Here is a 13,971-nt window from a genome sequence, read left to right on the forward strand (position 1 = left end):
TTTGGTTTACTGGGCGTAACATCTCAAAGCGACTCAGCTGGCTATGAGGGACGCTGTAGTGAAAGGCTCCGGAAACTTTGACCACCCGGGATTCTTTAACGGGCACTGACATCGTACAGTGCACGAGCGCCTTGTTTTTCGCCTCCATAGGAAAGCGGCCGCCGCGGTCGGGAATCGGTCCCGTATCGTTGGGTTCAGCAGTCTGTGCCGCAGCAGGGGGTGTCGACAATTAGAAAGGCAGCGTCCTATAGAGAGCCCACAATCCCATATTTCGCGGCTGTTTTGCTTGATTTACGTGAGGTTGCCTTGGCATTTCGTAATTACAGAAAACTGGTGATCATTACTGCCTCATTTCTACAGATTGGTACAAAATAAAATAAAGGGATTAGGATTTTCGTCACTAGCTCCCGAAACTTCTTCCCCGGTTCGCCAACTCCCAAACATTTGATACTCAGGTTGCACTGATAGCGCTGAATAATAAAAAAAAGCGTGTTGTAACGTAATAGTTGAATATCCCCACAATATCTGCGGCTAAAGGAAAAATCTACTGTATAAGGGAAAAGAAAAGTCTGCTATATAGGGGAAAAGAAAGAAAATCAACTGTATAGGGGAGAAGAAACACGCGTCATCCGCATGTCTTGCGGGCATGCTTCTCTGCGTCAGCTTTTATTCCTGTTCGACGCTGCTCAGGTAACTTAATCAGGTGTCTTTCGCACGCTCGCTTTATTCTCCGCACTTCATCGCAGAACGCTGATATGACAGCACCAAAAAGAGTAAAACAAGTAATAAGCACCATTGCCTTCAGCGCTTGCATTCGTGACTTGCACTCGTCAGCGCTCGCGAAAGATGTCGCTGCTGTCCCCAGAGACTGTTCCCCGCTTTGTTCTTCCGTATGTATGTGCTTTTTTCTTTTTCTTTCCTTTCTTCGCTGGTCATAGTTATTTTATTTATTTTTTGCTTTCTCTCATCGTTTGCGCTCCATTCGATAGTACGCGCTTCGCGCGAAGTCATAGTGTTATACATATACACACACACACTTAGAGAAGTATGGAGCAGGAAAGCAAAAAGAGTCAGAAATGAACCAATAAGTGTTCTGCACTTCCCTTCCGGTAATAAGGCCCTGTGCAGCGCCATTTCCTTATGGTCACGCCCTTAACGAGCCAAGGAGGGACCGCCTTACGACTGCCTCGCGACTGGCTCTTGCCTTCTGAGACGCGTCTTTTGTTTTACGCCGTCCACCAGACGCTCTGGAACATCACCTATATGAAGCTATTTCGATCGCTTTTCGTCCGTTACTTCCAGCCTAGTGTTTCATATTGGCGAGTTTAGATTGTGTATGCCGTCCTAGTCTATAAAATATATTTACTAAATCAAGAGAGGAATAAAAGAAGGTTACTATAATTTTTCTTACGACGGGTTTATTGATTAGAAAAAGAAACGTCTCGACGAAGTATTTTGAACAGCAAATAATTTGAAGAAACAGCAGGTCTTATTTTTCTTTATATTCTTCGATATTAAACTTCCAGTGTAATTTCTTAAAGGAATTCCTTGTTGAACCAGAAAAACCACAATAAATAAATTGTAGTACATAATCTTTAAGTATTCCCTTTTCTCAAATACTGTTAGTGTTGTCCGCAACTATGTTCAAAGAAGCCCCTAAGTTGTGTTGTTGCTGCGTACTTATCGTCTATCAAGCAGAAAATTAAGAACCAATGCCCGTCTCCCTGGGTTTTGTACAATCGTATTTCACTATTGTAGTCAGCGGTTGTCGACCTCCTACTTTTATTTATTTCTTTTTCGAAGCTAACACGGTATACAAAAAGAATTAGAGATCGCATTAACTTCCGTATGCGAAAATTATACAAGGGGCGCGAGGTGTTCAGACACCTGAAAATTCTGTGAAACCGGTGCAAGACGTCCTGCAGCGTGTTGCTTCCTGGTATGATAAAGCGTCTGCTCTTGCTAAGAGCTCTAGTGCAATCGCGCTGAACGCTATGCGAGCAATGATCGAGATCTGTTACCCACAGCACATAAACGATAATAACACACCGAAAGCGAAAATAGGGAGCAAAACAGAAGTCAGCCACTTATGAATAATTATAAGGAGCTGTTGTCGACCAGAACAAGCACCCGAAAACGAGAATCAGGAATGCGAGTATTACAAATCCCGCCGTCTCAGCCATACAGCGACAGGCAGAGGCGTGCACTATATCGAGGCGAGTGCGAATATATAAGTGAAAAATGTTGCGCCCGACTTCAGCCACATTTGAAAAGAATGCTGCTTAAAAGCCTACTTTCACTTCCAAAATTGTGGCGGCATCTCGGCTAATGCTTAAAGCACGGCTGACACCGCTTCCGAGACGGTGGCTTTACATCAGTGTGAGGATAGTTTACGGGCGGGTAACTTACGTGGCCGAAGTACACGGACTTTTTTTCCCATGAGAACAGGGGTTTAGGTGCATGCGCTTTTTTTCTCTTCCTTTTCTATTGTCCTGTTAGGCATTAATTTCTTGTTCAACGCGGACGTAGGAATAATTTTTTGCCTTTCGTCTCATTTTTCTGTCGTGCGATATCACATTTATGCGTGAGCAAAGAAAAAGGAGAAGAGGCAAAGGAGTCCACTTACCAGTGTCGTTGGCGATGTAAAAGGCAGCTCGCTTCCTGATTGTCAGAGCCCCTGCATGGAACGAGACAGAAAAAAAGGAACAGCACACGTTAGGGGAGAGGAAACATGGCTCAGAATTTTTTTATTGCTGCATTACTCGGTTATGTTTTTGACTACTGAAAGTGGATGGGGACATTGGGTTCAGCCTCATTAGAGTAGAGATGCTTTAAAACCACCGAAAATAAAGTGAGAAGAAACATTCGGAGCTGTTAGATTGGCCGATCTGTGATATTCGAAAGGAAAAATGCCGCTTCAGCGACATAACAAGCTGTGTCATAGAGCGCGAAAGAGGAAACCAAGGTTGTAGTGTTTGCGCGTCTTTTATCTTGGATAGTTCCGCCATGCGCTCATTATGCGTTCGTCTGGATTTGAACATACGTCCTGCTGCGCCGATTCTTTGCTACTGATATGTGCTCTCAAACAAGGTATCCGATGTTTCGCTCTGATGGCGTATATATATATTTATATTAAACAACATAATCATTTCTTTGATTGAAACGAAAGCATATTCATATTGAGAACAAGAATAAGCCCACAACAGCGTAAGTATACAACAATGGCAACAACAACAAAAGAAAAATTAGGAGGACGATTAAGCTTTACTTTAAGATTATACACGAAAGCGGCCGCATTCATTGGCCCAATTGTAATGCTCCTAGTTCGGCACACCTACTCCGCTTCAACCGTCTAGCCTTCAGCATACTGTACATTATTTTGCGCCAGAATCTTCGGCACCTATTTTACGAAGTCTGACTGGTAGTCGAGCCCCACCACCAGGTGAAGACACTTCCTCAAGCCAAGTCATTACACTATTGCACGCATCTGGTACAATGTCAGACGACGATGCCGAACTATAGTACAAGCCATATGTACTACCACACGTGTTCAAACTCAGCGACACACCGCGAGATTATTCGTCTACACTACGCGGGCGTCACCAGTTCGCTACTCACTAATCAATACGTCAAGCGATCGCACTGTCAAAAACCGCCTTATCAATTAAGCAAAACTACATATATCATACACACTCTACGCAAGGCGTCCATCATTTTGCGGCATGTTTTTCGACTCTAGACATGGAGTTTGCACTAGCGCCATCTAGCTACGGAAAGGCGTATCAGGTCTGCTCAGGTGCCCGCCGCCATGGGGGAGTCGGCGCCACTCAAATGTTTTCCAAGGCAGGATTTTGATTGCACCTTGAACGCTCCCTCTCAACCTCAAGTACGGCGGCGACTTTTCGGTAAAACGAGAGCAGCACGTTTCAATTAATAACTTATGATTCCAACCTTCCAGTGCTCTGAGCGTATCCCCCTCAGAAGCATCCGAGATCATTTGCATATCTATCAGCATGTAAAATGACGATAAATTATTCAAAGTACATTAGTACGTTAGTTACAAACGTTAAGAAGAGGTAAATCAGGCCACATATGTACCACATGTGTGATGTGACCATACTCTCGCCATAGAGCAAGGGCGTAACTTCGGAAACGCTGGCGGAAAAGCGCAAAAAAAAAGAAAACATTAATGACGCAAACCCACACGCACGAAAATGTGATACACATCTAAGAATTCGCAATGGATCTAAAAAGAAAAAAGAAAACGTTGCATAAAAATGCACCTGCAACATCAGTATAGGGAGGGAGGAGAAAGGGGCATTCTAGGCAGGAAGAAAGAAACGATTTCTGCCCCTTCTGTGAACGCTCGGAAAAGGAATCATTTTGAGAATGCGGAACATTTATCCAAAAGTACGCAACGACTGCTGAGAGAATGTCCGTACCTCGTCGCGGCAAGCACCGTTATCTTGTGAAATCGCTCACGTATCTGATCACAACAGTCGAGCTCACGCAGACAAACAAAAAATAAAAAAAGCAAAGGAATGAGAAAAGAATTTCACCACTCTTCACTCGTGGTCGACGCCATCGGCGTTCTCACGAAGGGTTAGATAAGCTATGCTTCCTTTCAGGATTCGACTGGCGACTGAAATTTCTTATGCTGTCCACGATATCAGTGGCACTTGAACACAGCCTCGTTCGATTGGCCACTGCAACGGTTTGGTAGGCGACAGCGCCACGCGGTTGGCAAAATGCCTTCAGCAGCTCCGCCATATCACCGCTTTTGCAAAAGCGAAACAACGAGCGGGAACACCGGACACAACTTGTCTTCTTTCAGAGTTGGAGAAGACAGCGATGGAGAGATTTTAAGTCCAGCCAGACACTCAACACATCCACCTGAAAAAGATGAGTCCGGCGGGGACACTTTCTGTTCCACGTGGTTTTCCGCGCCCATATGGATGAATGCTGCATAGACTGCGTTTTGACGCTGCTGCATTCAGGTATATGTATATGTGCAAAATAATAAACATAAGTGAGAAGATTACAGCCAAGGAGGGGGGGGGGAGGGTAGGTAAAAAAATCTTCATACCCTGAAGAGATTCGGAACACTGGGAAAGCATTACCAGCCCACACGGTGTGGCTCACACCGTGTGGGCCTTTGGGCTATTAAACTTTTGTCAAAAACTTTGTATTCCGGCTATGTTATGTTATGTGTCTGTTATGTGACTGTATTAACTTCAACTATCCCTCTCTCACAACTTTTATATCGACTCATCCCTTCCCCCAGTGCAGGGTAGCAAACCGGTTGCTTTTACTGGTTAACCTCCCTGCCTTTCCTATTCATCTTCCTCCTCCTCCTTGCATTACGGAGAGTTCACCTGTCTAATTAAATTTTCCACTTGTGGCGCTGAGACTGGAGCACGTGCTTGTGGTTTGCCCAGTGCATTATACGCGCGAAAGGTTAACTTCGTGCGCTTTCTTGAAGTTCTTAAACCGCAGGCCACTCCGGGGAATACTTGCTGCTACGTGCATGGCTGGAGAGTTGGAAAGCTCTGTGCTTAATGCGGGCGCTTTCCCGCTATTTCAGCGACATGGGCCAGGACTCGTGATTGCGATACAAGTTACCGTGCCTGCATATATTTTAATATGTCTTCTTACCACATCGTCCCCCATCCCATCCTTCTTCCCCTCCCCTTCTCCAACGCGTAGCAGCGGATCAGGTATTCGTCTTTCCGACCGACCCAGTCCGATCCACTCGACCTTGCCTTTCCAACCAATAAACTCATCTATGAACAAGGAGAAAACGATATTTAATGTACATATTACCAAAATAATTCTGTGAAAACCTGTTATTCTTTTTCTGTGAGAACCAAACAACTGTGCAAAGTTATTTTGCATAGAAATGGACTTCAATTTTTCGCACAAATAAGCGCTTCATTCGACGCCGAATTCAGTGTACGACAGGACTTCTGTGCTCAAGTGCACGCAAGTCTCTGACGTAAACTGCTCCTGAGGATATGCACAACCTTTAAAGGTAGATTCCCTGGTATATATACAGGTAGGGATGAGGAGGGAAGGCATAGATGTTAACCAGAAAGACCTCCGGTTGGCTATCCTACACTGGGGAAAAGGGATAAGGGGATTAAAGAGGGGAAGAGAAAAGGGACTTGGAGCACAGTCAGAGTTTGTCACATAAGCCGGTGGCTGTTAGCAAACTAAACAGTGCCCTGTATGCCTTAGAGGCGCTCGACTGCCGTGGCCACGGACCAAGGATCTTACCCGCCGTTAAAGGGCGAGGATCGAGGCGGCCCTGGTAGAAAAACTGATGGAAAGAATATGACTGAGCTCCAAACATACCACTAATACCAATTCGTTCAACTGAATATGCCTGAATAAAACAGTGAAGGGTTCGCTGAAAGCCTCCCCAGATAATTTACGTAATCCTGGAGATTTTTCGGTATATACGGTAGTTCCCTTTATATAGCCATGGGCTAAAAGTTTCATGGCATATACAGACGGTTGGAGATGCACTCTGCCTGCTTGAAATCCGCCAGTTATGCCAGCGGCGACCGGTTTCTCAAGCACCCTTATATTTTAGTCGAATCGAGACAAAGTTTCTTTTTCCATCCCTCTTATCCTTACCTGCGAGTCTGAGATCGAGAGGCGGAATCCACTAATGCAGAAGCCAAGCATCGTTCCCCTCTTGGCTTACATATTTAACTCATTAATCGCTTTATCGACCACCGATGCGGCCCGCAAGGGATAATTCGATTGATGGCAGATACTCGCTACTTTTTCTTCTTCCTTTGCTTCTTCTTTCCTTCCATACATCATGTGATGGGTGCCAAATCCGTCTTGCAGATGGCGGAGAGAAGATGGAGTGCGGCGCTCTAGCCTGCAGCGCTCTGTGCACGAGGCCAGCCATCCGGCGATGTGAGTCATCAAAAATTGAGCCGCCTCGAGGATCCGAAAGATGAATGAGGACCCGAAGTTGCGTGCAGATGGTACCTCAGCCACCCCCATGGCTCGTACACACATCGGCCATATCGGTCGCCACGCTAGTTGACAAGGACAACGGTGAAAGCCTGCACTCTAATCTAATCCACTTATCGGCAATGTCTACTTTGACTCGGGCTTTTGAATTTCACTGTATGCGGTCAACCGTCATGCAGTCATTGACGTTACGTACAAGCTACATCTCAAAACAGCCCCCCTAAGCGACCGTCGTATTGCTTGTCTAGCTTTAAATCAGCCCAGCATTAAGGAAGCTTAGCCAGAAATAAATGGCCGTTTATTAAAAATCATCAAACGGTCTGGTTTAGTGGATGACGAGCGCAGAGACCGCTGATCAAGCGAGGATAATTTTGAACCTGCGTGGCATCGCGCAGTGGGCTCAGGCCTGTGCCGTGCCTTGGTTGCTCTTGTTGTGCTATGCTGCACTGCACGCAAAACGTGAGCAAACTGCAAAACGGCGCACGGCCAGCAGAAGCGACCGAGCGTCGTCGTCTCAGCATCGCTATATAACAAGTCGGCCCCGTTCCTCCTCTCCAAGTCGAGAGACGGAGGCTCATTACTGGAACCGCCGCGCGCGACCGCTAATGAGATCTAGGGGCGCCATGATGGGCAAAGAGCAGCTCTCGCGCGTTCCTCCGTCCGTGCGCTCTTCTGGCTCGGAACTGCGTAGCACGCCTCGCTTCGAGAGCGAGCTGGCGGAGTAATCACGTGCCGTGCGCAATTAGAGGGGACGAGCGTCGTCGTAGTCATCGTGAGATGCGGAGGACGACACTCGGATGCTGCGGTGGCCGCGTGCTCCCGATGGACCGGTCCCTCTCTGCTTCGGCCTTCTGTCTCCGGCAGTTAGGGATATGGCCCGGAACTGAGCGGATCCTCGGTTCTGACACTTATCGCGATGAAGACTAGGAAGGGCCGACTCCCCCCTCTCCCCTCCTGCCCCACCTAACTCCACTGGTCGGCTGTCCGGCTGGTTAGCCACGGATACTATGACTGCGATGCCGCCCACAGTGATTACGCGCCCGTTTTTCTCCTTGCATCCTTCTTGGCGCTTTTTTCTGGCCTTGATGAAACCCGATGGTCACGCAGAAAAGCCTGTTAGTGGGTGCGAGTTAAGAGTCTTGATTAGGACGGTTCATTGACCTGTTTAATTACCCGGGCGAGACGAACGACGCATATTATCATGCCTTCGCAGGTACGCAGAAAGGCGAACAGGATGAGTGATAAGAGATTTTCTTTACGGGGCATCTGTAAAACTTGTCGGATACAGCTATACTGAAGTAAACCTTAATTTGCTTAGCTTTATAATTCAGGTGAAAGCCAGAAGATGCCACGATAAGCAGTTGTTGGGAAAGTATATTCCACGAAAGCCGCACCGAAGTCTTAGCTGCGGTCTGGAAGTATTAACTGCCTCAACCGAAATATAAGTAGACTGCAGAGTGGTACGCATTGAAAACTACTTGACAAGTGAACCGTTTCACAAGCACGTATAGCGCGCTTTAAATCTTGAGCTTCTTAGAATGGACATAGTAAAGACATTAATGTTCAAATTTCCTTGCAAACTGGTAGGTGGCTACGCACGGGTTGCGATGCGTCCTCGCCACTGACTGATGACTGCTGGTGCTACATAGTCCGTCACAAACAGGAATGATAACATTGAAAGTCGTTCCCACCGGTGGTGAGCACATTACGAACTGACGGTTTATTATTTAAAAAAAAAGAAAAAAAAACGTTCCAGGGCTAAAGGCGAAAACATGAAAAGTTATTCGACTGATAAGAAAGGAAACCTGAGAAAAAAAAAAAAAAAAGCTGAAAAGAAGAGAACTTGGCGGCGAACGTCTTTCAGGGCTACCTATCGTGTTTGTGACGGACTATACAGCTTCAGCATGCAGTCATCAGACAAAAATTGCCAACAATCCCGTGCGCAAGTTTTTCCTTATGACAACGTCTAGAACCTAACTGGATTCTGTTTAAGAGCGGAGTCCTTGATATCAGCCTCCACATTGAACTTTAACGTAAACTTAAGCTGCTACGCAAAAACTGGGCCAGTAAACCAAACTATAGGTGCGTAGTTCCTCTAGCGGTCAGTTCGCGCCCGTGGGAATGAGTTTAAAAGAGTCGTCCCAAGCGGGATGGATCGCTATGCACTTGATATCAGGCGACGAACGTGCTTAAACGATTCGTTCACTTACAAACCAGGATCCACGCACGTGAACAGTTTGCAGGATTAGGCAGTGCGCGATGCCACGTGGCAGTGGGGCCAGTATACATAAGCGCCACACAACGCCACGTAGCGTAGCGGCGGTCTGCATAGAGCCATTCTATAATTAGAAACCGGCACCTATCTTCTTTCCATGCGGGGCGCGAATCGAGCAATAGCAGGGGCAATCTGGAAGTCATCGGTGGTGACCTGTGCAAGCTTCAGGACCAGCGGATAAAGAAGTAGAGACATCTCTTCTACAGTCCGGGCGCCAGTCTTGTCACGCAGGCAAACGCGTAGAGAAACCGGGAGCAAAATAAAATATAAAAAGCAGGATGAGAGAAAGGCGCGCATGAGCTCTTCGAAAGAGTCCAGGCACGCCGGTGCCAGTAGACGGGCAAGTTGGGGAAAACGGGCGGGCAGTTCATGGCTTGCTGCGTTACGCGCGTGGCGAGTACACACTCGCTGGCACCGTTCGAAACTGCGGAGCACGATCAGTTTTCGTTGGAAAACTGGCTGCGCAGGCCTTGAACGAGATCATGCGATTTGCCCCGCCACTAGGAAGCGAAGCGCGGCAGAAGCCTCTCCTTCATTCTTACTTTCACGGTACTGTTTTCTCGCTCTACTTTTCTTTTTACTTGTGAGACCGATAAATGCTGGATTTTAGGTCGACTTCCTTGAAGCTTGCTTCAAGGTCGCGCTGCGCCGCCTTTGCTCCTCGCATTGCTTGGAGAAAGAAGAAAAGAGGGGGGAGGGGGAAATGTCGATGCGCTGGGAATGCCGATGTCTGCCAGATCATAATAGCCGGCAAGAACGCCAAGTCGACAAGAATTTTCGGTCGCTGCTTCGTGTTTCGATCGCGGGAGCGGAGCTTCCAAGTCTTCGCTGCCCTCTAGTTCGATATTCTCGCTGGTCTTGTTACTTGACAGTTTGATTCTGTTTCTGTGTTTTTTTTTTTTTTTTTTCTTATCGACAGCACGACATCGCGTCGGATAGAAGCGTGCATGTCTTGCGCCTTCGCGCGACGTGTGTGCGCCTTGCGGTGTGCTCGAAGCTGCATACGTGTGGGAGTGCAATGTGATACATGGGGTGTTCAATTTTGCCGCAAAGAATGTCGAGCTTGCCTCATGCGTGTGTGTGCGGGTTGGGGAGTGGATAGGGAGAACGTGAAACAACATATGCAACTTCAGAATTGATCGATGTTATGCGTCTTCTTTCCTCCCCTTTCGCTGCTTCCCTTTTCTTATCTCTTCCTCCTTTTCTGTCGTCGCGAAATAGCTGCCTCCTCGAAAAGATTGAAAGAAATGGAGTCAGACTGGCGCTTTATTTGAAGGGCTTCTCCGCCTGCTCCCCCTTGTTGAATCGTCTACCACGCAGTCATTTGCGTGGTCTATTCGAGACTTTGGCTAAAATCGGTCGCCGGCCTTCCCCGGATAATGTCAGACAGTTGAAAGCTGCCTGGTCGTCTGAAAAGTCGGTCGCTGGCGTTCCCGGAAAGCGAGACAGTTGAAAGCTGCCAGTGAGTTTGAATTTTGACCGCTCGTTCCATCATCGTCTTATGCTATACAGTTGCTATAGTAACACGGGAAACCATTCCTTTCACAGAGAGGGACTAGGATAAATAGGCTCGACTGCCTAAAACATAAAAAGCAAATAAGTACACGACGCGAAGTTCGTCCGTCCTTTGAAGCGAAAAGCTTTCCTTTCTCCGGCATCCAGTTCTTCGGTGGTGACTGCGTTGTCTTTTCCCATCTTGCGCAGCAGGCATCCAACGTTGCCATTTACTCGAAAGGCCCACCTCGCAAAAGAGAAACTGGAGCCGTGAGCTGGGAAAACCATTCTTGACTGTCATCAAGCGCACCCCGTTGGTGTTATTACACGGGCTTCGAGAGTGCGTGGCTCCGGGCAGTAAATCTTTCCTTTCATACGGGCTGGCTTAAGAACTGCCACAGGGTAGCTGGGCCCAGCAGAGAGAGAAAAAAAAAGTGAACTCTGGAACTCTTTCTTCGGGAACTCTTTCTCTAAGAGCATTGCTAATGCTCTTCCTGTGATCACTGCTATATACCCCTGGATCGAAAGTACTTCGAGATCTGCCAGATTGGAGAAACTTTGCGCGTCTCTCTTGTTGCCCGTATAGGTTTACTTTCTGCATTCAAGGCTTTTACAATGGCCTGGCTGTTATGGTTAGTGAGGAGCGTTCTGAACGCACACGCTCTGAGTGAATTGTATCGTTGGTTGCTGCTACTATACTTTCACCTGAAGCCCATATTTAAAGCACGGCCCTTTATGTTTTAGGCTCCATTGTGTTCACTTTGTTTGAAAATGTTGAAGATCCTCCACATTTCTGAAGAGCCCCCTGAAGTCACTGAAAATATCACTCCGCACCACCGATTTGGATATATGCGCCACTGTTAGGCCCACAAGATTTGCCGCTAAGGAGACATAGCGAAGTATCCTGCAAACTAGGCTCGTCATTACTGCCCATTCGTAACGTAGTCAAAGCACATAGTTAACTAATCTGTTGCATTGTGCGCTCGTAATGGCAAGAGCTACAGCTGCATTTGCATTGCGTGCATTTATTTTACTTTAAAAGACCGATTCCGTTTCTATGATTTTATACCAGTGCGGAAAAAGTTAGGGAATAGTAAGGGGCATTCGCGTCTGCAGTGCCGGTGACAAAGGCGGAGTGATTGATAGCCTTAACTACCCACGCGTGTCTTATTAATTAATCCCAACAGATCCGCATTGCTTCTGAGCAAGAATTTCTGGCGCCACTTCAATTCTCACGTACAACAGAGGTATGACATGTCGATGCTTTCCTTAATACCACATCACCAATTACCTTACCAGCGGTACACCAGCACTTAGCGCGAACGACTGAAATAAAAATAAAGGAGTAGCATAAATATTCGCTAAAAGCAGTTAAAGAATTGAGGGGGGGGGGGGGATCCAACGTGGTAGGTGATTAATGGAGGCGAAATAAAATTATTGCAACCAAGAGGTTGTTACTCTCATTTCGCCATTCTGAAAGTGCTTCATAAACTTTTAATTTCCACGCAAGAGAGAGCGATGCATTACGCATAGCAATGACAGCGGCGTCGAGCCAGACCAGGCTTAAGAAAAAAAAAAAGGAAAATGAGCAATTAAATTGAGGACCCGGGTCCCAGAGAGCACGTTTTAAATCGTTGCATTAACATTCGCCGCTTTCTTATTGCGGGCTCGCTAAAAGAATTGCCTTCCTTTTTTTTTTCTTTCAGAACGAGAAAATTGAACGTCTCAGCGAGACTATATGGTGCAAACGCGTGCATAAATTTTCTATCTTTAGGAATGCAACGCAGCCAGAGAGCGAGCATGCCTTAAGTAGGGAAGCATAGGAAGAAAAATTAAAAAATAATACTCATGTTTTCAGCTCGCATTCGAAAAGTAGCGAGCGTTTTTTTTTTCTTTTTTTTTTTTTTGTATTTACAACGGGAGCAGGTTTCGCCGCCTAAACCGATATTGCGGGGTTTCCCCGCGAGGATAACTCGATGCGCGAAATCACGCTTCGAAGCTTTGATGCAAACGTGTCGTAATGTGAACGTCATGCTGTAGAATACAGTGTAATTCATTTGAATACGGTGACTGTACTTGTTCACTTGGGCAAATAGATTTATAGCTAAATCTTTGCGCATCCCTTTCGAGAAAAGCTCGCATCGATTGATCATCACAGCAACTTCCGGCTCCAATTCTTGATAAAAGTGTTCCGGCGGCTGTCATTTTGTAGAACTTTATTTAACACGCATGGTCCTGATTGCCCCTTCCACACTGTTCTCCTCCCAGAGTGTATACACAAGGCACATCATCGCTTCTACGCTGTCTCCAGGATTACTTTCCATTAAATGCAAAAAACAAAAACGATCATATATCCAGAAGTTACGAACCTATGGTAATTTGCAAGGCTAAACATGAAGAACCTGTATGTTAAAGTGGGTTACTTAGTCACATGGGCGCTGCCAGGGAAGAAGGCTGCAGCCTTGAAAATTTTTCTACCGGAACGCATCGCGAACCATCAACCACTCACTCCGGAAATGATTCTAGATTTCGTCTACAATGTCTCTTGGACGCCCGAAAAGAGATTTCGGCGCGAAAATTGCCTACTCGGGTTGCGTATCGTAGCAACGCCCATGCTCCTGGAGTAACAAACGCAAGGAGACCCATCCAAGTTCGAAGTTTCAGGGGCACTTTGATGGCGAGCGGGCTATAGAACGGGCTCGTCGCGACATCGCGCTGTGGCAGCGTATTCTATGATAATATCTGACATTCAAGTCCAGATGTACAATGATAAATTACATAATTGTGCGGTGAAATTATCAAATGAATCCTATAGGTGCAAAAGTAAACGTTGAAGGCTTTTTCTCCTTACTTGCTGGCAAAGCGACGTATATTGTTTGGAATCAAACAGCTTATACCGTATGTGCAAGGTACCAAAACAAGGATTTCAACTATACCCCGCCGAGATAAATACCATGTCAGAAAAAAAAAAATGGCGCAGTCGCATAGCCTCCTTTCTGGCAGTGGTTATGGCGCTCGACTACTGTTCCCAAGGACGGGGGTCGAATCCCGGCCTCGGCGGCCGCTTTTCACTGGAGGCGAAAAGCAAGGCGCCCGTGTGCTGTGCGATGTCAGTGCACGTTAAAGAAACGTAGGCGGTCGAAATTTCCGGAGTCCTCCACTACGACGTCTCTCATAGCCTGAGTCACTTTGGGACGTTAAACCCCACAAAA

At 46.7% G+C, this 13,971-nt stretch overlaps 1 protein-coding gene across 2 annotated transcripts in view; it reads right to left on the reverse strand.

Moving 5' to 3' along the window:
- Positions 1-13,971, reverse strand: part of LOC146196642 (uncharacterized) — a 78,940-nt gene that overhangs the window by 30,316 nt on the left and 34,653 nt on the right. For both annotated transcript variants that reach the window (XM_084598406.1, XM_084598407.1), the window contains exon 3: positions 2,627-2,677. In XM_084598406.1, coding sequence (XP_084454532.1) covers positions 2,627-2,677 — 51 coding nt within the window. The remainder of the gene's footprint in view (positions 1-2,626; positions 2,678-13,971) is intronic.

Source organism: Amblyomma maculatum, chromosome 3 (genome assembly GCF_055883805.1).
Source record: "Amblyomma maculatum isolate TAMU_Amacu chromosome 3, ASM5588380v1, whole genome shotgun sequence".
NCBI classification, from domain to species: Eukaryota; Metazoa; Arthropoda; class Arachnida; order Ixodida; family Ixodidae; genus Amblyomma; species Amblyomma maculatum.